This window comes from Oncorhynchus kisutch, linkage group LG28, assembly GCF_002021735.2.
Source record: "Oncorhynchus kisutch isolate 150728-3 linkage group LG28, Okis_V2, whole genome shotgun sequence".
NCBI classification, from domain to species: domain Eukaryota; kingdom Metazoa; phylum Chordata; class Actinopteri; order Salmoniformes; family Salmonidae; genus Oncorhynchus; species Oncorhynchus kisutch.
In genome coordinates this window covers 33,829,894-33,853,662 of record NC_034201.2, presented here as the reverse complement: position 1 = coordinate 33,853,662, position 23,769 = coordinate 33,829,894, and the positions used below count along the sequence as shown (strand labels likewise).

Genomic DNA, 23,769 nt, shown 5'->3' with positions numbered 1-23,769 from the left:
AGTTTAATACCTGAGCAACTTTAAATGTTTTATGAATCATCAAGGCTGTCTCACGCCCATTCGCAATAATACGTTTTTTGGGGGATCCTCCATTTCGCATGATTTGAATTTATTTGGTAGTTGCTAAATTATATGGTTGTGCTTACTGTAGCTAAAGTTGCTAATTAGCTAAGGATCTAAAGTTGTTTAAACGTTTTTTTTAATTTAACCTTCATTTAACTAGGCAAGTCAGTTAAGAACAAATTCTTATTTACAATGACGGCCTACCCCGGCCAAACCCTCCCTAACTCGGACGATGCTGGGCCAATTGTGCTGCGCCTTATGGTACTCCCTATCACAATACAGACTAGTATCAAACCCGGGTCTGTAGTGATGCCTCTAGCACTGTGATGCAGTGCCTTAGACCGCTGCGCCACTCACAACATGCAACCTTTAGGTTGCTAGTCGTTTGCATCATAGGTTAGAGTTAGCATAAGGGTTCAACATGCAAGAATTTCAAAGATTTTACTGAGATACAATTCCTATTAGGAAATCAGTCAATTGAAATAAATTCATTAGGACCTAATCTATGGATTTCACATGACTGGGCAGTGGCGCAGCCATGTGTGGGCATAGGCCCAACCACTTGGGAGCCAGGCCCAGCCAATCAGAAGGAATTTTTCCCCACAAAAGGGCTTTATTACAGACAGAAATACCCTTTAGTTTTATCAGCTGTCCAGGTGGCTGGTCTCAGACGATCCCACAGGTGAAGAAGCAGGAAGTGGAGATCTAGGGCTGGTTACGTAGTCTGCGATTGTGAGGCCGGTTGGACGTACTGACAAATTCTCATAAACATTGAAGGCGGCTTATGGTAGAGAAATTAACATTACATTCTTTGGCAACAGCTCCGGTGGACATTCCTGCAGTCAGCATGCCAATTGCACACTCCTTTAAAATTTGAGACATCTGGGCCTCCCGAGTGGCGTAGCGGTCTAAGGCACTGCATCGCAATGCTTGAGGCATCACTACAGACCCTGGTTCGATCCCAGGCTGTGTCACAACCAGTTGTTGGCCCCATGTTGTCCGGGATAGAGCGCGGTTAGGTGGGTTATGTTTTGGAGGACGCATGACTCGACCATAGCCTCTCCCGAGCCAGATGTGGAGTTGCAGCAATGAGACAAGATCGCAATTGGATATCCCACCCATCCAAAAATTGAGACATCTGGGGCATTGTGTTGTGACAAAACTGCACACTTTAGATTGTCCTTTTATTGTCCCCAGTACAAAGGTGTAATGATCATTCTGTTTAATCAGCTTCTTGATATGCCAAACCTGTCAGGTGGATGGGCTATCTCGGCAAAGGACAAATACTCACTTACAGGAGTATTTGTCCTTTTTGTGCGTATGGAACATTTGTGATCTTTTATTTCAGCTCATGAAACATGGTACCAACACTTTACAGGTTGTGTGTATATTTTTGTTCAGTATAGTTGCAAGATGTTATAGTTGTGGTTCGCTAAAGTTAGTCCCAGTGTGATTCTAACACCCATCTTCCCGGACCCACCTCCCTACTTTAGTTTCCGTCTTAACATTCTGTCTTAAGTAACCATACCATTTGTAACATCATGAATGAGGTACCCCAAAAAATGTGTACTATGCTACATCCCATCGGAGCGACCAGGCTGGAATCATTCATTCATTCATTCATACAGATACACACACAAGGAGCATGAGCAGAGAAGATAAAAATGCAGAGACTGCAGAACATTTTCTGAATATATTATTTATTTGGTAGGTTACAAATGGCTAAATTCAACAAATAAATTACTAATATTATGTTCCAAAAATCGCATACTACGTCAAACACATTTAACAACCACACACTATCAAAAAACATTGCATACGTAAAAGTAACAATAAGAAAAAAGTTAAGTGGTAACATTTAGAACAAAATGTAAAATGCCCTCTATGGCACAAATGGTTGGCTTTATCGGCTGTTTAGCTTGTAATGCGCACATTAACCCATCTCTGATTGCATTTCTGACAGGAGTCGAGATCCACACAGTTTAAAGCTTAGCTCGATTTGCGGACACTGACTTTCTTGCGGGTGTTCTCTGTACAGCGCTCCATGATGAGTTCAGGACTGGGCCGAGGGGGGATGATGGGAGCCCCTTTCAGCTCACCCCCTGGACTAGAGCCCGCTGTCTTTGGCATGTTGTCTGAAAAACAACACAATAAACCAGGCCTAAATTAATGAAAGTCAATCTATAGAGGTTAGGGAATTATGAAGGCCTTTTATTAGCAACGGTCATCTAAATAATTAAAATACAATTCTGATAAATCTAACATTTGGACATTGGATGAAGAGACTCCAAACTTTTAGAATTGTTTTAATCCATCAGATATTGACTGAATTATAGCATAAGACATTGTACTGGGAGAGACAAATAATTAATGACGTTCAGGCATGTAGGAATTCAGGTATTCAATTAATTGTAACATTTCACTTTGTCTTATAATGCACACATATATACATTTTCTTAGTATGAGGTAGTTTTAAATATTCTGAGATGACATTTTTAAAAGTTGGGCCTCATTTGAATATACTGTTTGGCAACTTTAATAAATTAACATAAAGAGGTGGAATAGGGCTGCAACTAACCACGTTCCTCTGTCTAGGCTACTTTTAATTATACAACTGCGCTCAACTGCACTCTTTAGACTAGGGGTACTAAACTCATCAAATAAAGAAATGTCCTCTCACTGTCAACTGCGTTTATTTTCAGCAAACTTAACATGTGTAAATATTTGTATGAACATAACAAGATTAAACAACAGACATAAACTGAGCAAGTTCCACAGACATGTGTCACTGAACAAAGGGTGGGTCAAAATCAAAAGTAACCGTCAGTATCTGGAGTGACCACCAGCTGCATTATGTACTGCAGTGCATCTCCTCATGAACTGCACCAGATTTGCCAGTTCTTGCTGTGAGGTGTTACTCCACTCTTCCACCAAGGCACCTGCAAGTTTCGGGACATTTCCAGGAGGAAATGATCTCCACCCTCAGATCCAACAGTTCCCAGATGTGCTCAATGGGATTGAGAGCTGGGCTCTTCGCTGGCCTTGGCAGAATACTGACATTCTTGTCTTGCAGGAAATCCCGAAACAGTACGAGCAGTATGGCTGGTGGCATTGTCATGCTGGAGGGTCATGTCAGGATGAGCCTGCAGGAAGGTTACCACGAGGGAGGAGGATGTCTTCACTGTAACGCACAGCGTTGAGATTGCCTTCAATGACAACAAGCTCAGTCCGATGATGCTGTGAAACACCGCCGCAGACCATGATGGACCCTCCACCTCCAAATCGATCCCGCTCCAGATTACATGCCTCGGTGTCATGCTCATTCTTTTGACGATAAACTCGAATGCGACCATCACCCCTGGTGAAACAAAACTGCGACTCGTCAGTGAAGAGCACTTTTTGCCTGTCCTGTCTGGTTCATCGGCGGTGGGTTTGTGCCCATAGGCGACGCTGTTGCGGACCTGCCTTACAACAGGCCTACAAGCCCTCAGTCCAGCCTCTCTCAGCCTATTGCGGACAGTCTGAGCACTGCGTTCCTGGTGTAACTCGGGCAGTTGTTGTTGCCATCCTGTACCTGTCCCACAGGTGTGATGTTCGGATGTACCGATCCTGTGCTGGTGTTGTTACACGTGGTCTGCCACTGCGAGGACGATCAGCTGTCCGTCCTTTCTCCCTGTAGTGCCGTCTTAGGCGTCTCACAGTGCGGACATGGCCATATCTGCAGATGAGCAGGGACCCTGGGCATCTTTCTTTTGGTGTTTTTTAGAGTCAGTAGAAAGGTCTCTTTAGTGTCCTAAGTTTTCATAACTGTGACCTTAATTGCCTACCGTTTGTATATATATATACACAAACGGTAGGCAATTAAGGTCAACTATTTCCTACTCTTGCGTGTCATATATATATATATATAGATATATGACACGCAAGAGTAGGAAATAGTCGCAAGAGTAAAATGAAAGCAATCAATCCAGTGATATTTAAGTGAGTAGAATTTGCACCCCTCAAAACACAGGAAAAGCTAAATCCTCAGGTGGTCGGGGCATACGCATTACTACTTTTATGGAGACTGCAATACACACAGAGTATACAAAACTATAAGAACACCTGCTCTTTCCATGACATAGACTGACCAGGTAATTTCAGTTGAAAGCTATGATCCCTTATTGATGTCACTTGTTAAGTCCGCTTCAATCAGTGTAGATGAAGGGAAGGAGACAAGGTAAAGGAGGATTTTTAAGCCTTGATATAATTGAGACATGGATTGTGTATGTGTGCCATTCAGAGGGTGAATGGGCAAGACAAAATATTTTAGTGCCTATGAACAGGGTATGGTAGTAGGTGCCAGGTTCTTGTGTGAAGAACTCACACAACAGTTTCCCATGTGTATCAAGAATGGTCCACCACCCAAAGGACATCCAACCAGCAACCATGACATAACTGTGGGAAGCCTTGGAGTCAACATGGCCAGCATTCCTGTGGAACGCTTTCGGCACCCTGTAGAGTCCATGCCCCGACGAATTTAGGCTGTTTTGAAGGCAAGAGGGCGGGGGAGGGGTGCAACTCAGTATTAGGAAGGTCTTCCTAATGTTTGGTATACTCAGTGTACATCTCCGGGATGGCCATTGCCGATACTGTTTGAAGCAGGGTCTCGGACGGGGTAGTATCTATCTTTCAAACACGTGGGATTATTAGATTGAGCTCAATCCAATTTATTTTATAAAGCCCCCTTTTTACATCAGTTGTCACAAAGTTCCTTACAGCTGAGCTGTAAAGGAGTGACTAGAGCGGAGCTTGCCTGGATCTATTGACAACAAACATACTGAACAAAAATATGAGCGCAACATGTAAAGCGTAGGTCCCATGTTTCATGAGCTGAAAAAAAAAAGATCCCAGAAATGTTCCATATACACTTTTTGTGCATTTCTCTCAAATTTGTTTACATCCCTGTTAGTGAGCATTTGTCCTTTGCCAATATAATCCATCCACCTGACAGATGTGGCATATCAAGAAGCTGATTTAAACAGCATGATCATCACACAGGTGCACCTTGTCCTGGGGACAATAAAAGGCCACTCTAAATGTACAGTTTTGCCATACAACACAATGTCACAGATTTCTCAAGTTAAGGGCAGGTGCAGTTGGCATGCTGACTGCAGGAATGTCCAGCAGAGCTGTTGCCAGGGAATTTAATGTTAATTTCTCTACCATAATCCGCCTCCAACATTGTTTAAGAGAATTCAGCAGTACATCCAACCAGCCTCACAACAGCAGACCATGTGTAATCATGCCAGCCCAGGACCTCCACATCTGGCTTCTTCACCTGTGGAATCGTCTGAGACCCTGATGAAACGGATAAAGCCCTTTTGTGGGGAAAAATGTATTCTGACTGGCTGGGCCTGGCTCTCCAGTGGGTGGGCCTTTGCCCTCCTAGACCCATCGATGGCTGCGCCCCTGCCCAGTCATGTGAAATCCATAGATTAGGGCCTAATTTATTTCAAGTGACTGATCCGGCCTCATCTGTGGCATTGTGTTGTGTGACAACTGCACATGTTAGAGTGGCCTTTTGTCCCCAGCACAAGGTGCACCTGTGTAATGATCATGCTCTTCAATCTGCTACTTGATATGCCACACCCGTCAGGTGAATGGATTATCTTGGCAAAGGAGATGTACGCTCACTAACAGGGATGTAAACACATTTATGCACACAATTTGAGAGAAATAAGCTTTTCGTGCATATGCAACATTTCTGGGATGTTTTATTTTAGCTCATGAAATTCTGGACCAACACTTAACATTGCATTTATATTTTTGTTTAGTGTTTCATACTGAAACCCTCTGCTATTGACTATGTTGATGTTTTTTTATTTAGGATAATGTTTTACAACTTTGTCATTCTATTTTTAAATCTTATTCAATTATTTAATATATTTTGCATGTGATAAAGGCACACAGAGGGACAGAGATTATAAGACACCTGTGATAATCTGAAGTACCCAAAATGGCCACTAGATGTCTTGTTATAGATGACATAAAATCCTTGAACTGATACCAAAATTCTAGTAGTTTACTGGTAAACTTGGAAAGTTTTCAGTAATATACCCTCCCTTCGCAACCCTAGGTATACCTCTGTTATTCCAGTCCTGCAGCGGGGACTGTGTGGAGGCCTTGGACGTCTTCCTGGGCTGATTGGGCCGGCCACCCTTCTGCTGCAGGAAGCGGCGACTGTTCCTGCGGTACGTGTCCTGGCTGATGCGCTGGCGCCCTTTGCTGTGAATACTTTGTGCATTGCGGATTGTTGAACTGAAAGCCAAAAGGAAATGTGTAAAGAGGAAATGAGAAGTTAAAAGAAAACGTTAAAAAGAGAAGTATCAATAGAGGAAAGACTAGGTACTCGTCTGAGTTTTTATGCTCTCATAACTTTCTTTATCCATTTCCTGAAGTTCGCAGTCCTACCGTCTGGGTGGGGGTGTCTGTCTTCTCATCACAAGCTCTTCCGACACCATCTCCTTCTTCTCTCCAGTTCTGTAGAGAAACATTGAGGGGAAGTGTCCCGTCTCCTCTCCTTTCCTATCCGAGACAATATGCACCCAACAAGCACTTAGAAACACTGTGTGTTTGTGGCTACATGATACAACAGTAGAAAATATGTAAGTTACTACTGATCCAAACAGCTGTCTGACTGTGGACTGACTTTCATAGAGATGAATAGATAGAGGGAAGAGTAGAAGAGTACAGAATCAGCCTACATACCTGACCACCCACCATCCATCCAGGAGCTTGTGAATGACCTCAATAGTTTCCCCCGTCTCAAGAGTCAGCTCATCATCTTGTGCTGCCTTGTAGGCTTTGGTGGTTATGTAGAGTTCTCCTGTGGGGACAAACACACATTGGAATTATGAGCTCGTCTACCACCTAGAAGAAAGACTTCCCTAACTTCTTAAAGTTTGTTTCGGATAAAGTTGATATTATACTATGTACACTGCGAACACAAAACTTAACAAATCTCCTGAGACCTCACTGAAAACAGTATCACGAATCAACAGATATTAGATAAAAATGTAAATGACTAAAATGTAGATAGTAAGGCTGGTAATTGCCAGGGACCTCATGATAAGCTATTACCACGATACTTAGGTGCAGATACAATATGTATTGAGATTCTCACAATTCTATATGTATTGTGATTCAATACTATGATTTCATTGCGATTCGATATTCCAAACATATTGTCACCATATGTCTGCTGCAGAGGAACAAGAGAGAGCCATGAGAAAATAAGTTTTGCTCAATCATGGAAATAAGTGGCCCCCTATTTAAAAAGAAAATGGAAAACAGGCTATGAAAGAAAAACGAGTTTGGGTGCAGGTACATCCAACTAGCGTAAAAATAATATTGCGATATTGTCAAAACTATACGATGTATCGTCAAAAATAATATCCCAATATGTAACTATCGATCCCCCCCATCACTAGTGACACCATTATCCTCCCTGGCTCTTATTTTAGCTGGAGCCCTGGCAAGTGGGGAGACTTGCCTGCGTAGTTGGGATCGGCTTCTTCCGACTCCTCTGGTCCATCCAGGGGCTCTAGGTAAGAGGCGGGCACCCAGCCCCGCTTGGTATCACACTGGCAGAACCACCAACCTGCCATGGTAGAGGGGTCAAAGGTCAAGTGAACACTAAGGTCATGTTCAGTAGGGAATGCAATGTTAAACGTTTTTGGGGGTAGGTCCAGATACTCTCTCCCTGTTTCAGTCTGTTGTCTTCTGTTTTGTGCCTATTGAACATCACCCAGGAGCAGCAATAGGTTGATCACCTTAGGGATCACCATGTATGTTGCATTCAGTGCACATTGTCACATGCACACTTTTGTGCCTATCATTTCATGCTAAATGTTCATGGTTCATGCTTGGTGCTGTCATCTAGTGTACACTGACTACAACACCCTGATATTACAACAACTACATTTTCAGATGGCTTTGCTCTTGACTGGGCCCATTCTTTGGGTCGACACTCACCATTTGGGCTTTTCTCCACAATCTCCACCAAGTCTCCAATATGCAGGGTGATCTCATACTTGGAGGTGTGGCTGTAGTCAGCAATCACCCTGTAGCTTTCCAATATGATGGGGCCAGAGATCTCTGAACAGACGACAAAAATTACACTCTTAAATCTTTACGGTAGATCTCTTTATAGCAGGACTATAGCACACGAGAGCCCATATTCCCTCAAGTTTGGCTAGAAAAGTATGTCTATTAGTGGGTTAATAAAAAGGGTAAAGACAAGAGACAGGCTCTTACCAGAAGTGTTGTCTCTCGTCTTGTCATTGGACACCACAAAGGTCTCATTTCTTTTTAAACTACATAGGAAACATTGAGAACTCACTTATCAATCCAGAAGTAAAAAGTAATACAGGCTGAATTTCATTCCAGGAAGCTGTCCACTTCCCCAGTTCATTTCCATTCATGGATCTGATACAACAGGGTAGGCGTAAGCAATAACTCCACTGAGTTTCCGCCATATTGCTTTTCACCCATCCAGTCCTATCAGATCTGTGAAGGGGGTGAACGAGAGAAGAGGGAAGGGAACATCTTCCTGGAATGAAACAGGCTGCGTTCCAACTCCTTACCCTTCTCCAGGGGTGTGTTCAGTATGACAGAACGGTGTACAATGTTTAATTCAATGGAAAGCTGGTGGGAGGAGCTATAGGGGGACCGGCTCGATGTAAATGTGTTTGATGCTATTCCATTTATTCCATTCCAGCTATTACAATTAGCCCATCCTCATATAGCTCTGTCCACCAGCCTCGTCTGGTTCACTCCTCCGCATGTATTTAAAAGCAATGGATTGGTGCATTCATGGCTGGAGGGAGTTGCCACCATATTCCTCATACCAGTCAATTATTTTTAAATCCATAATGGCGAGTGTACGAGTACATATTTCTCGTGTAGCTCAGTTGGTAGAGCATGGCGCTTGCAGTGCCAGGTTTGTGGGTTTGATTCCCACGGGGGACCAGTACAAAAGTATTCAAATGTATGCACTACTGTAATTTGCTCTGAATAAGAGTGGCGACTAAAATGTAAATGTATGGAGAAGGGTAGAGAATCAGAATGTAGCTACAGTGTAGTGAGACTGCTTGTAGTTGTACTGACGGGTGTTGAGCGGGTGGGTTCTCGTCCTCCGGTCGGACCTTGAAGAGGCTGCGTACCAGCTGGCTGCGGGAGATCTTGGGGGGCAGGTTGATGAGAGAACTGCAATATTCAGCCAGAGTGCTCTGCCTGGTCTCTGTGCTCTTTTGGTTGTCCAACCACTTTGGCGCTGAGGAAAGGAGGGACCAAAGGGAATGAGGGACCAAAGGAAAGGGAGAAAACATAGATCCTCAATTCCTTCTAATGGAATTAACAAACTAACATAAGGACTTTCCCTCAACAGGGCTCAAGTTTAACGTTGTGTTGATGCAACATGGGGAAGCAGAAGTTCCAAACAAATCTCATGTGGTTTGTCTGCAATTTATCAGGTTTGTCTGCAACTTCTGCTTTCCCATGTTGCATCAACATAACCTTAATAACCACTTGAGCCCTGTTGAGGGAAAGTCCTTGTGTTAGTTAGTTTTGTTTTCGTGCTAAATAATATGGTTTGGATCACAAGTGGTCACAGCCTTTGGATTAAAAACATGCTGCCTTTAGGGAGAAATTAAAATGTTTGATAAAATCCAAAGTGTAAAATATGTAATATGCCTGTGTTAAACATACAGAATCACTACCCATCAGTTTTTAAGTGTAAAGTAGAGGTCTTCACGGTCTAAAAAGTTGGACCTGTTCCAAAATGGGCCTGGGGCTTTCCCACCCAGATCCTACATGCATAAATAAAAAATGTAAATACAGATCCGTTCCAAACAGACGCAAGGACAACGAGACCCGTTCCGTATAGACCTGGTCAGATCTAGACCCAGTCTGATCCGAATGTGGGAAGCAGCAGAAAATTCATTTAAGCTCTTTTATTAACTGGAGCTGATAAAGCGTGAGAGGATGGAGAGAGGTGCCGCTCTAGCAGGCGGGGGAGGGGCCGTACTATGAGCGAGTGACATTTGCAGCAGGGAGGTATTGACCAAAACCAACCAAGCCGACTCGCACTATCAGATCCGACCCAGAACCATGATTTCATTTAGAATTAGTTATGGTTTACTGATTAGAATTGTTTAAAAACGAGAAGTACATTTGTCACATCTGGATTGCAGCAGCAGGTGCTTCCTTACACAAAGCATTGACTGAGAAAAAACACAAACACGCTACCTATTTTTGTCTGTTCACCCAAGTGCATTCATCACTTACCTGTATACTTTTTAATGTTTTCAAATGAAGCAAATAGGCAAAGAAGTGATTCCTCATAAAACCCAAATAAAAAAGGACCATGATTTTGGGGATCTTCACAAAATGTAACCCATAGAACAGTCCTTTTGGAGGGAGGATTGGTGACATATATTTGACATTAGATTCTAAAAGCATAACACAGAAATAATTAATCAACTTTAATCAAAGTTGGCATATTTATGACATTTTGGCCTTACCCAGGCCTCCTTTAAGACTCCATAATGCTACAAAACAAAAATGGGTGTCATATGAAGCTTTACCACGCTTGCTCTGTAACATGAGAAGCATTTTGATTACAGTAAGTTTTTGTATTTTTAAATAAATGTATGAATATTAAAATATAAAACATGAATATTGAAAATATACAATTTTTTATTTGGCGAATCTGTCTATATATTGTTGAACATAACATACGGGCATATCAAAGTTCCAGAGTGGGATCTCTGCTAGTTTTAAAGTTATGGCCCATTTTTTCCCAGAGATATTGGCATAGTATAATTTTCAACAATATATTGAAAAATCATTCCCCCCAAAATTGTTAATATTTGTCAATATTTATATATTTTTTTATTGAAATTGAAATACTACTTATATTACAGAGCAAGCAGTAAAACTTCATATGACACCAATGTTTGCCTTGTAGCACCTATTTATGAAACACTAGGGAATCTTAAATGAGGCCTGGGTAAGGCCAATAATGTCATAAATATGCCAACGTTGATCATTTATTTCTCATATGCTTTTAGATACAAATGTCAAATACATGTCAACAATCCTTTCTCCAAATCCCTATTCTATGGATTACATTATGAAAATCATGATTTGTTTTGCCTGGGTTTCGTGAGGAATCACACAAAGGACACTAGGATTACAACATCACTTCTATAGTAAATTGCCGAGATATCAATACTTTCTTTAACCATGATTTTCCACCTAGGTGCTCAAAGTGCTTGACATAGTAAGGTGGAAACTCAACTCATCCACATGCTGATGGTGAAATGGAATGACCTGTCTGAGAAGTTGATCTATAGAGGGTATCCGGAGATCTACACCTTTCACATGTGTAGCTGCCTCACACAACTTAATAACCTGCAGGCAACCAGTGCCAGAACGCTAACCACACATCAGCTATCATGGTGGAGGGGTAAGCCGTAGAGCAGATACATGTCCTCACCTGGTAGTACAGGGATGATCCTGTCTTTCTTATTGATGTCACCCGCCTCAATGGGGAACATCTCCTTCAGGGATTTCTATAACCCAGACACATTATCAACTGACTGCAGATCAGTGGGGGTAGTAGGAAGGCAGGCATTCAAAAGCATTTACACCATTTCCATCTTTCTTACTTTTTGCCTTCAGATTATTAAGTTGTGTGAGGCAGCTACTCACGTGAAAGGTGTAGATCTCCGGATACCCTCTATAGATCAACTTCTCAGACAGGTCATTCCATTTCACCATCAGCATGTAGACCTTCAGATAAAGTAGTCAAAAACATAAGTGAAGAATCCAATCAAATGCTCATCAGAAATGACTTTTGCTGAATGAAAAATGTCACCAAATCAATTTAATGTTAACAAATATACCTGGTCATTAAATATTTTTAAGCATTCTCTTTTGAGAATCTCCATTGAGCATTCTTTTTTAGTCTATGACCAGGCTTAACCTGTGTCTGTGAAACAACCACAAGTACTGCATGAACCTCCAATGAACCGCTGTGTATTTTGGTCAACAATGGTAGTCTCAAACTCACATAGTGCTGGCTGGGGAAGAAGCGTTTCTCAAAGCCCAGCAACTCCACATGCCTGACATAGATTTCCTCCATTGTGAGATGCAGAAGAGTGATAATCAACAGTGCTGGGTGAAAAGGGAAGATGGCTTTATAGCAACAGAGTGAGCTCAGAAAGCAGCCACGCCCTGTAGGAGGTCTTCCCTCAACAGATACCTTGGGATCCTCATGTAGCTATCACTCTGGTCTTTTACTGAGAAACGGTAATAACTTCTATTGCACAGATCCTATTTATTGCCATCATCCATGAGTTCATTGGGTCAATTCACAATGTCAGTATTTTTTTTCTATGCGTCATGCGTGAGATTTCAGAGTTCATTCAAGGCCATCATCTCAAATATACTTCAGGTGTTATAGTCAAGAATACAGTGCATTTCACAATAGCTTTTTATTGATTTATCTCACAGAGATAAATGTTGATTCAAAGAAATAAACAGATCAGATCTCTGAAGATTTTATTTTACCTTTATTTAACTAGGCAAGTCAGCTAAGAACAAATTCTTATTTTCAATGACGGCCTAGGAACAGTGGGTTAACTGCCTGTTCAGAGGCAGAACGACAGATTTGTACCTTGTCAGCTCGGGGGTTTGAACTTGCAACCTTCCGGTTACTAGTCCAACGCTCTAACCACTAGGCTACGCTGCCGCCCCAGATATTGTTGTTGTTATAGATCTACTCAGTAGAAATTAAGTTATTGGCATCACTTATCGGGGTAATGTACATACATTTAACACTAACAAGGATTTTCATGATATAGTGTATACAGAGGGGTGACTGACTCTTGGAGCTAAACAAATATATGTGCTTCTGATCAATGTTAAAATAACATTCAATCTAAAAATAACAGTTAATACAGTTAATACAGCATCCATAAATCATAGCTGACTACGCCATAGGAGAGGCTAGGGGGGAATACAATTCAGATCATTGAACCAAATGCAGAGGAAGATATAACTAGGAGAAATGAATCAGAGGGTCATAGTAGCACATACTTTACTTCTATTTTCCTCAGTGTTGTTCACAGCAACCTTGCTGCCACAAATGTTGGGTTTCACCGGGACTTTTACAACGCTGAACGTCAGCAAGGTTTGTGATTTCAAAAAGTTTCATAATTTGGTAAAAAGGAACAAAAAACTGTTTAGAAACCCGAACAAATTCATCGTGGCTGTGTGTGCTTCCTCTTTCCAATAATAGTTTTATTGTTCTGTTAATGATAGCCTAGGCTGGATTCTGTAGAGAGTAACTGTAAACAAAAACGGTTTACACAGGATGCAGCAGAATGGTAACTTCAAAAGAAAGACACAAAAACAGCATATGTTTTACTGTCCTAGTGGGGACCTAAAATTGATTTCCATTCAAAAATCATATTTTTCCCTAACCCCATAACACTAACTGTAAACCTAAGTTTAAAATAGCCTTTGTTCTCGTGGGGATGTGGGAAATGTCCCCAAGAGGGAAAATGTCCCTTGTTTTTACTATCCTTTCAGGGACTTTTGGGGATTTACGGTACCCACGAGGACAACAAAATAACAATGACAAATAACAGATTACTAGCTGGTGAAGCAAAATAAATGAAGAAAAAAATAAAAACCATCATGCAACCTCATTCCTTTTTGCATTGCTGTGATGACCACGTTGTAAAGTAAATTGCCAAGCCATCCCCAACCCCTATGACCCATGGGTTACCTGTGACACATAACCACTATGAATTAGTCACCGGCAGTCCACAAAGCACAAAAGACAAACCAAACAGCAGTTGTTTCAATGAACAAATAAAGTTTTATATGTAAGATGGATAAATAAGAGAGCAGAATTATTGTTTATTATATTACTTGTGCCCTGGTCCAATAAGAGCTCTGTCACTTCCCACGAGCCGGGTTGTGACAAACTCTCACTCATTCTTGTGTTTAATAAATATATTGTATAGTGTGTGTGTGGCAGGCTTACAATGATGGCAAAAAAATATGTTTGAGAGTGCGCTGACCCTGGTGCTAGAGGGGGTACGCAGCAGGAGGTTGAATGTTTGAAGGGGTACGGGACTATAAAAAGTTTGGGAACCACTTCTCTATATCATTGAATATATTGTCTAATCCAGGGATGGGCAATTCCAGTCCTCGTGGACCTGAATGGTGTCACTTTTTCCAAATGCCAAGCAAACACATTTTATTAAACTAATTGCATTCTAAACTAAAGAGCATGATTAGTTGATTATTGGAGTCTGGTGTGTTAGCTGGGGCAAAAGTGTGACAACAATCAGGCCCCCGAGGACTGGAGTTGCCCATCCCTGGTCTAATCCAGGGTTTCCCAATACTCTCTTTGGGCCCCCCCAGAGACGTTTAACATTTTGGTTTTAACCCTAAACAGGCACACCTGATGCAATTATGCAAAGTCTTGATGATTAGTTGACTAATTGAATCAGGTGTGCCAGTTTAGAGTTAAAACTAAAATGTGAAACATCTAATCTACACAGTGTACAAAACATTAGGAACACCTGCTCTCTCCTTGACCTAAAAATAGGGGTGTCAAACGCATTCCATGGAGGGCCTAGTATCTGCTAGTTTTTGTTTTTTCCCTTGAATTAAAACATAGACAACCAGCTGAGGGGAGTTCCTTACTAACCAGTGACCTTATTTCAATCAATCAAATAAAAGGGTGTCGGGGGGAAAAAAATCAGCATAGATGACGGGAATGAGGCAGGTTAAAGAAGGATTTTTTAGCCTTGCGACACGGTTTGTGTGCCATTCAGAGGGTGAATGGGCAAGACAAATGATTTAAGTGCTTTGGTAGTAGGTGCCAGGGGCACCAGTTTGAGTGTCAAGAACTGCAACACTGCTGGGTTTTTCACACTCAACAGTTTCCTGTGTGTATCAAGAATGGTCCACCATCCAAAGGACATCCAGCCAACTTGACACAACTGTGGAAGTATTGGAGTCAACATTGGCCAGCATCCCTGTGGAACGCTTGACACCTTGTAGTCTGTGCCCCGACAAGTTGTGGCTGTTCTGAGGGCAAAACGGGGTGCAACTCAATATTAGGAAGGTGTTCCTCTGTTTTCTACACTCAGTGTTTAGTCTATAGCAGGGGTATTCAACTCTTACCCTACGAGGGCCGGAGCCTGCTGCTTTTCTTTCTCCTAATTTAAATTATTTTTACCCCCTTTTTTCGTAGTATCAAATTGTTAGTAGTTACTGTCTTGTCTCATCACTACAACTCCCGTACGGGCTCGGGAAAGACGAAGGTCGAGAGTCATGCGTTCGCCGAAACCCAACACTGACTTCGAGGTCCAGAGTTGAGTTTGAGGGGTCTATACATTGAGGTGTGAAAATTGAAGTGCAGAACATTAATTAGAACTCTAACACATTGTCTTCCGTCAGATGGTGTTATTCTAATATGACAAGTGTCTCCAGGAGCCATATCTAACTTAAGACAATGCAGTGTCCCTGTCACTGCTCTGGGGCCTTGGGATTCCCTTTGACCTGAGGGACAAGAGCCGCCTGGTGGCCATCCAACATCACTCCAACAACATCACCGTGAGCTCCACTGCTGCTAAAATAAACTGCAAACCTTTTTCTTAATGTCTTTTCTAATCTTTCCAATAACGGATTATGCCGTGTTCTGGTTCTCCCAAGATCTGTCCAATCTTGCCTCCAATAAATATTTCAATACTGGTATTCGAAGTGGAATTTATTTAAAAATCTATTTGTATTACATTTAGAGAATGCAGACTTGATTATGCAGCAAATTGCTGATACAAGATGACTTAATCAGTTATGTTACTGTTGCAATCCAAAATGATCTATAAATACATGTAGAAACGACACACAAGTATTTAAAGGGACCCCTTATGTTTTTGTATTGACATAATTTAGGTGTCCTAATTCAGACCTCTGTCCACACAAGCTTTTAAGTATATGTCTAGTATTTTCTACTGGTGTATTCTCAGGATTTCTACTCCTCCTTTCTCAGTCAGACTGAGCCAAAGTCTCCCCCTTTCTTTCATGTCTTTTTATGTGAGCTTTCAAGTTTCCTAATTGAGTAAAACATTTACAACAGACACCGCACTGGAAAGGTTTGTCACCAGTGTGTACTCTCTGGTGCACCTTCAGACTCCCTGCAGTAGAGAAAACCTTCCCACAGTCAGAGCAGGGGTAAGGCACACCGCCAATATGTTTTGCCTTATGAGCTAGTAAGTTTGCTAACTGAGAGAAACTGGAGTCACATTGATTGCACTGGAAAGGTTTCTCTCCGGTGTGCCGTCTTTGGTGAACTTGCAAGGATGCCAATTGAGCAAACCTTTTACCACACGTGGAGCAGCTGTACGGCTTCTCGCCGGTATGGATTCTCTGGTGTACTTTTAGGTGAGCTATCTGAGTGAACCGCTTCCCACACTCAGAGCAGTCATAAGGCCTCTCCCCAGTGTGTGTTCTCTCGTGGGCCCTCAAGTGTGCCAACTGAGTGAAAGTCATTGGACAGTTTATGCACGGATGAGGGCCGGGAGGCCCATTTGGACGACCTCTTCCTCGTCCAGTGCCAGGAGGCTCATTTGGACAACATCTCCCTCGTCCACAATTTCCCCGTGCCACAGACTGAGAAGAAGTCTTTCCGTCTGAGTAAGGGCCCTCTCCAGTCTGTTCTTCCTGTTGTGGTTCCAAGTCATTTGACTGAACAGAATACTTTCCACAATCAGATATTGTTGTTGCTTCAGAAATCTCTTGTATGTAGTCAATTGACGCTGAGGCATAATCCCCCATGTAAATATTGGATAGGTGTTCCCCTGTGTAAGAAGTACAAGGTTGTGTTCAAATTAACTAGACAAAGTGTAACCAACCTCATGAAAAAATGGAGCCTGGCACCCACTGATCATTTGCGCTGTTTAGACACAACATGCTCTGACTGACACTAGAGAAAACATGTAGGCTACACCTATACACAAAGTTGTCCAACTATTGGTTTCTGGAATAAACACAGCCTTGATGTGGCACAACAATAGATCACGAAACACTCAGTAGTAACTTACCAAAAGTGGCCGTGTCTCCAACCTCCACATCAACAGCTACAGCTAGTAGAAATGGAACACATCAACTGACTGGACAAAGTAACTAAGAGTTGAAAAATGTACAGCAGTGTTTTTCTCAAAACTGGCACTTACGTGGAAATATGACGATAAACCCATCATGCACTGGTTCAATAGTCTCCACTTGTTTGACAGTCATGTTTGTTGATTCTGTTTGGGGGCAGTCTTCCGGCCTCACAGTCCCCATGTTAAGGGCATGCAGAGCCTCAATGCACCCCCTTTGGATTTTGCAACAGTCCACTAGTGTCAAAGATTCTTTCGTCAGTACGCCCTGGGCTGGACCGTGGCTGTCAGGACCACAGGAGTTGACCTGGTCTGAAAATCAAACAAGGCATGTCTCACTCTGTGTGCAAATTATGCTAGCCTGATCATTACCTTCGATAATAATTTCTGCGCCAGCTAACGTTACCTAGTAAGCGAGCTAACCCCTACTGCTACGCCTAGCATTGCTTCTGTGTGGATTGGATCGATGTAATATGGGAGCTAGCTAACAAGTTTCATCTTGCTCTAATATGCCAGGTGGAATTGTTGCCAAAACTATACCAACTCAGATCTCCATAAGTACCTAAAGGGCTTGGGATTGATTCCTTGAAAATCACTGTCTGTCTGTAGCAGTACGTATGTTTAGCTAAACTGTCCTTTTGTTGTTTAATTTAGCCAGGTTGCCTAGTTACTCACATAATACATTGTCGGGGTTTTGCATACTAGCTAGGTGAACGTGTTTCACCAACATTAAATTAAAATGAGGTACACCTATGAGTTATCAATTGCACGTCTAAATAGACCCTAAACATCAACCAACACGCTCCATAAACCCGCACATTCCGCTTCCGTATCTGTGTTGGTAGGAGGACTTCCGGTCCGAAATGTTCTTCTGAACGTCAAAATAAAAGTCCTGATAATATTATTGAAACTTAAATAAATCATTACTTGCTAACGGCAGTCAAACTTTTAAGAGCATAAACATGTGTTGTATAATTACCCAATCTGATATTAAATAATATAGGCCTACCGATTTATTGAATATTAAACCATGACTGCGGTGCTTAGTTCAACTAACCTAACCCCATCATAACCCAAAATGAAAGGATATTTTACTACAATTTTTGTGAACGTCTTGAAGCAACCTCAAGGGCTGACTGAGCCCCCTTGTTACTGGCTCAACAGTAGGTATTTTGCCAAGATAACCAAACCACTTTACAAGGTTACTAGGAGTTGGTTTAAGGTCGCTATAGCGTGAATTCGGCAAGAGTGGGACATCATATATACTGGGACAGCTTAATCCTGATGCATAGCCACGGGAAGATGTTTGAGGGTGTTTTTTTGTGTGCCCTACAGACAGCTATATCGGTCTGCTAATACAGGACTAGTAAGGGCCCAGCACACTACTTTTGTGAATAATTATTTTAGGGGGTGCTGCAGGACCCTCAGCACCCCTATGTCCCTTTTATTTATTGGTCTGACAAGAGAATGTAAACTATTGTTACTAATGGTGCTTTCAAGACAACTGGGATTTAAAAATTTAAAAAACAAGGTCAAATCATGTCAGTGATATCCAGGTCGGAAAGTTGGAGCTCTAGAAAGATTCCACATTCGTTTTTTGTTTGATTAGGAAACATCATGAGGATTTCAGAAATGTACAGTATGTGTTGGGCTAACATGTTGGATCAAGCATCAAATCAAATGTATTTATAAAGCCCTTCTTACATCAGCTGGTATCTCAAAGTGCTGTACAGAAACCCAGCCTAAAACCCCAAACAGCAAGCAATGCAGGTGTAGAAGCACGGAGGCTAAGAAAAACTCCCTAGAAAGGCCAGAACCTCGGAAGAAAGAGAGGAACCAGGCTAAGAGGGGTGGCCAGTCCTCTTCTGGCTGTGCCAGGTGGAGATTATAACAGAACATGGCCAAGATGTTCAAATGTTCATAAATGACCAGCATGGTCAAATAATAATAATCACAGTAGTTGTCGAGGGTGCAGCAAGTCAGCACCTCAGGAGTAAATGTCAGTTGGCTTTTCATAGCCGATCATTCAGAGTATCTCTACCACTCCTGCTGTCTCTAGCGAGTTGAAAACAGCAGGTCTGGGACAGGTAGCATGTCCGGTGAACAGGTCAGGGTTCCATAGCCGCAGGCAGAACAGTTGAAACTGGTGCAGCAGCACGGCCAGGTGGACTGGGGATAGCAAGGAGTCATCATGCCAGGTAGTCCTGAGGCATGGTCCTAGGGCTCAGGTCCTCCGAGAGAGAGAAAGAAAGAATTAGAGAGAGCATACTTAAATTCACACAGGACACCGGATAAGACAGGAGAAATACTGCAGATATAACAGACTGACCCTAGCCCCCCGACACATAAACTACTGCAGCAAAAATACTGGCGGCTGAGACAGGAGGGGTCAGGAGACACTGTGGCCCCATCCGATGAAAACCCCCGGACAGGGCCAAACAGTCAGGATATAACCCCACCCACTTTGCCAAAGCACAGCTCCCACACCACTAGACGGATATCTTCAACCACCAACTTACCATCCTGAGAAAAGGCTGAGTATAGCCCACAAAGATCTCCGCCACGGCACAAACCAAGGAGGGGCTCCAACCCAGACAGGAAGACCACGTCAGTGACTCAACCCACTCAAGTGAGTCCTAGGGACGGCATGGTAGAGCACCAGTAAGCCAGTGACTCAGCCCCTGTAATAGGGTTAGAGGCAGAGAATCCCAGTGGAGAGAGGGGAACCGGCCAGGCAGAGACAGCAAGGGCGGTTCGTTGCTCCAGTGCCTTTCCGTTCACTTTGCTCCAGTGCCTTTCCGTGACTACACTCAATCATAGGACCTACTGAAGAGATGAGTCTTCAATAAAGACTTAAATGTTGAGACCGAGTCTGCGTCTCTCACATGGGTAAGCAGACCATTCCATAAAAATTTAGTTCTATAGGAGAAAGCCCTGCCTCCAGCTGTTTGCTTAGAAATTCTAGGGACAATTAGGAGGCCTGCGTCTTGTGTAGCTATGTACGGCAGGACCAAATCGGAAAGATAGGTAGGAGCAAGCCCATGTAATGCTTTGTAGGTTAGCAGTAAAACCTTGAAATCAGCCCTTGCCTTAACAGGAAGCCAGTGTAGAGAGGCCAGCACTGGAGTAATATGATCACATTTTTGGGTTCTAGTCAAGATTCTAGCAGCCATGTTTAGCACTAGCCGAAGTTTATTTAGTGCTTTATCTGGGTAGCCGGAAAGTAGAGCATTGCAGTAGTCTAACCTAGAAGTGACAAAAGCATGGATTCCTTTTCCTGCGTCATTTTTGGACAGAATGTTTCAGATTTTTGCAATGTTACGTAGATGGAAAAAAAGCTGTCCTTGAAACAGTCTTGATGTGTTCGTCAAAAGAGAGATCAGGGTCCAGCGTAACGCCGAGTTCCTTCACAGTTTTATTTGTGACAACTGTACAAACATCAAGATGAATTGTCAGATTCAACAGAAGATCCCATGTCTGCACGGTTCACTCCTGAAAGTTGCTCATGCCTGCAGCCTTCGGACACGGTTAATGGCCATAAGCGGGGGCCATCCAAATTCCCTCATCAATGTAGTGAAGTCAGGAGGACTTTAAATTTTATCATCTCACAAAATGGCTAGACCTTCATCTAATAGGAATAAGGCAGGAGCCATTGGCCCTTCATTAGTACCTGACTATACCAGTGGAGGCTGCTGAGGGGAGGACGGCTCATAATAATGACTGAATTGGAGTCAATGGAATGGCATCAAACACATGGAAACCATGTGTTTGATGTTTTTGATACCATTCCACTTGAGCCATTACCATGAACTCCCCAATTAAGGTGCTACCAACCTCCTGTGGACTATACTACATATAAGACTGGGACGTTTAACACTATGTGGACCATTAGGCTGAAGAAAACACAATAGGATAAACAAAAGTTGTGACAGTACACAGATAAACCTGGTCAAACTGGTTTCCCTCTATTGTTCCCAGGCAGCACCTTGTCCCTGATTCGCGGATGTCCAGGTCAATTCTAGTTATTCCAGCGCTCCCATTCCATATAATGTTGCGTTCACACGAGTCTCACCTGTTCAGCACGGCAATGAGGACAATGTTCATCTTCTTTGGAATGCTTTTCACCCTTTCAAATGCAGGTATGTTATGATTTTGATCTTTTTTAATTAACCTTTATTTAACTAGGCAAGTCAGTGAAAAACAAATTATTATTTACAATGACGACCTACCCCGGCCAAACCCTAACGACACTGGGCCAATTGTGCACTGCCCCATCACAGCCTTTTATGATATAGCCTGGAATTGAACCAGGGTCTGTTGTGACACATTTACATTTCTATAAGATTGAATATTCAGTTTGTCAAAACCTTTCTGACTTAGAAATTGTAACACACAAAGTCACAATTATGTCAGAATTTGATCGAACATATCCTCATCTTAAACATTTGAAAAAAAAACTGTGCATTACTGTGTCTTTTGAGAAGTTTTTTTAAGCAACACTGATGATTCATTATTCATAACATGTGGTTATTCCTTTTCCAAATTGTTGCTTACTCTAGAATTCCAAGTGAGCCTTCTGAAAGAGTCAGATGGAGTTGTAACAGGCAGGTTTGCTGACTCTTTACTTTTGAGCCTGCCTCCATGTGCTTTCGCAACACAGAGTGTGACTTTGGAGTACAACAACACTGACACCAACGAGAGCAGTGAGTGTTCCTTTTGGCCTTTTGTCTCCTAATATAAATGTGATTATGGGAGGAATCTTGCATAACTCTCCATTCAATTGCTAAAACCAATTATTTTGGTTTCCAAATATTATTTTGGTAACAATAGACAATGGTCATTTCGAAAATACTAAACCAGTGATATTTTTTCATTGTTTCATTAGTAATATTTATAGTACCGGGGTACGAATGTCTCCTTCCACAGAAACTTTGGTCAATATATTCAAAGTGCTCCCCTGTCGGTTCAGAAGGGACATCATCTCAACCATTGAAAATAATGGCCAGTTCACTACCAGCAGAAACCTGGGTTATCAAGTGACAAATCTCACCACTGGCTCAACATACAGGTAGATAGAGCTATTTTCCCCTTACATTTTCATCGTCCTGTATTTATCTTTTTTTTCTCAAGATTTTTGATCACAATTAAATAGCTGTTCTATTTATTTCAAGGCTTCAGTATGTGGTAGGGGCAGAGAAGAGCAACATTCTGGAGGTCTCTACAAGACAAGGTATTTGAAGACAGTAGTACCCATTGTCTTTCTATGTCATTCTACTAACCTTTATATCTGGAGTCTGTATTCACCACCGTCACATACAGGTTTCTGACTCCAGTTGCAAGTAAACAAAACCTGAAACATAGTTTTTGTATGCTCTTTATTTCAGTCAAAGACCCCAACCAAATAGACTCTGGCCTGCCAGCACGCAGTGGAGCCATGGTGGTCATCACTGTCATACTGTCTGTTTCCATGTTCATTTTGCTGGTAGCCCTCATTGTCACTGTTGCCCATTCCCTTGGTGGGGATTAAAACACATCTATAAAGTCTGAATTTCAAATTTACAATAGATTTGATATGGATACATTTATACTTCATATGCAAACACGCACACTGCACATTATTTAATGATACAGTACCTTTGAACAATATTCTATGAAGAATCTGTTTCCAGAACTTGATAGTACATTTAAAACCTTGCATTATAGTGTTTAATGCAGTTTCAACTGCTGTCTAGTGTTAGCTTATTTGGAGTATGACTGAATTCAAATGGTTTGAAAAGTGAATTGTATTTTTGTTAATCATACTAAGAATCCCACTTAATTGTTAATTGATTGTCATAAATTACAAAGGCGGATGGATTATTATAACACCATTCACATGTTGAATATGAAATGTTTGTTTTACTGCGCCGCTTAGTTTTGACAGATTATATATGATATCTATGTGGAAGCAAAAATTAAACAACATTCCCAATGTTACATTTCATTATTATTAATAGCAACAAACATAATTAGTCAGCCTACATCAACTTCTTAGCATTGTAAAACTTTTGATAAAAATGAACACATTTTCAAATTCTTATAATTTGTCATATCCGAGCCCTTGTTCAACTCTATCGCCTTGCGAAGTGCACTGAGCAGGCGTTCTCACATAGTCAAAGGAGTCAGAGTATAGATCCAGCCCAGGTGGAGACTACAGACTATAGCAGGACTTGCTATCTAGTCCTTTCTCCACACGGTCAGGGTCAGCAGACCACAATGATCAGATCAGCCCTTTCAAGCACATCTTGGAGCTCAAACAAATCATAATATCCCACTAGCACGTTTTTCACAGTCACCACCTCATCTCCTTGCAAACACCCATGGGTTGGTGAGTTGTTTAGTATAGTTGATATTACCATAGGTTCTAATAGGTTAGTTCGCCTTAAGAGTCTAAATCCAAAGCAGGTGTCCGTATCTGATTTGTACAGGGTCACCT

General features: G+C 42.0%; 2 protein-coding genes across 3 annotated transcripts; one reads left to right on the top strand and one right to left on the bottom strand.

The window, feature by feature from the left end:
• Nucleotides 1-1,742: 1,742 nt before the first annotated feature.
• ncf1 (neutrophil cytosolic factor 1) lies at nucleotides 1,743-18,112 on the bottom strand. 2 transcript variants are annotated; one of them, XM_031808243.1, is made up of 14 exons: nucleotides 17,857-18,109; nucleotides 17,367-17,606; nucleotides 17,235-17,276; nucleotides 12,182-12,285; nucleotides 11,821-11,901; nucleotides 11,606-11,681; nucleotides 9,214-9,379; nucleotides 8,362-8,420; nucleotides 8,080-8,202; nucleotides 7,598-7,705; nucleotides 6,814-6,931; nucleotides 6,517-6,630; nucleotides 6,188-6,363; nucleotides 1,743-2,198 (listed from the first exon to the last, which is right to left on the bottom strand). In XM_031808243.1, the coding sequence occupies exons 2-14, from the start codon at nucleotides 17,476-17,478 to the stop codon at nucleotides 2,053-2,055; spliced, it is 1,425 nt and encodes a 474-aa protein (XP_031664103.1). In that variant the 5' UTR covers nucleotides 17,479-17,606; nucleotides 17,857-18,109; the 3' UTR covers nucleotides 1,743-2,052. The 2 variants fall into 2 exon arrangements, with proteins under 2 accessions (XP_031664103.1, XP_020319624.2); XM_020464035.2 differs by having other exon boundaries at nucleotides 17,367-18,112.
• upk2 (uroplakin 2) lies at nucleotides 17,479-23,270 on the top strand. Its single transcript, XM_020464042.2, has 6 exons — nucleotides 17,479-17,622; nucleotides 21,273-21,433; nucleotides 21,854-21,997; nucleotides 22,221-22,362; nucleotides 22,466-22,524; nucleotides 22,679-23,270. The coding sequence occupies exons 1-6, from the start codon at nucleotides 17,501-17,503 to the stop codon at nucleotides 22,819-22,821; spliced, it is 771 nt and encodes a 256-aa protein (XP_020319631.2). The 5' UTR covers nucleotides 17,479-17,500; the 3' UTR covers nucleotides 22,822-23,270.
• The last annotated feature ends 499 nt before the right edge of the window (nucleotides 23,271-23,769 follow it).

Excerpts from the sequence above, each read along its gene's own strand:
- upk2 (XM_020464042.2), top strand. The coding sequence starts at position 17,501 with ATGCACCCCCTTTGGATTTTGCAACAGTCCACTAGTGTCAAAGATTCT. Across the intron at positions 17,623-21,272 it reads TGGTCTGAAAATCAAACAAG|GCAGCACCTTGTCCCTGATT; the intron begins GCATGTCTCACT and ends TATTGTTCCCAG. Across the intron at positions 22,363-22,465 it reads ACCACTGGCTCAACATACAG|GCTTCAGTATGTGGTAGGGG; the intron begins GTAGATAGAGCT and ends ATTTATTTCAAG.
- ncf1 (XM_020464035.2), bottom strand. The coding sequence starts at position 17,478 with ATGGGGACTGTGAGGCCGGAAGACTGCCCCCAAACAGAATCAACAAAC. Across the intron at positions 7,706-8,079 it reads TGTGGAGAAAAGCCCAAATG|GTTGGTGGTTCTGCCAGTGT; the intron begins GTGAGTGTCGAC and ends CTACCATGGCAG. Across the intron at positions 6,932-7,597 it reads AGCCGATCCCAACTACGCAG|GAGAACTCTACATAACCACC; the intron begins GCAAGTCTCCCC and ends TTGTCCCCACAG.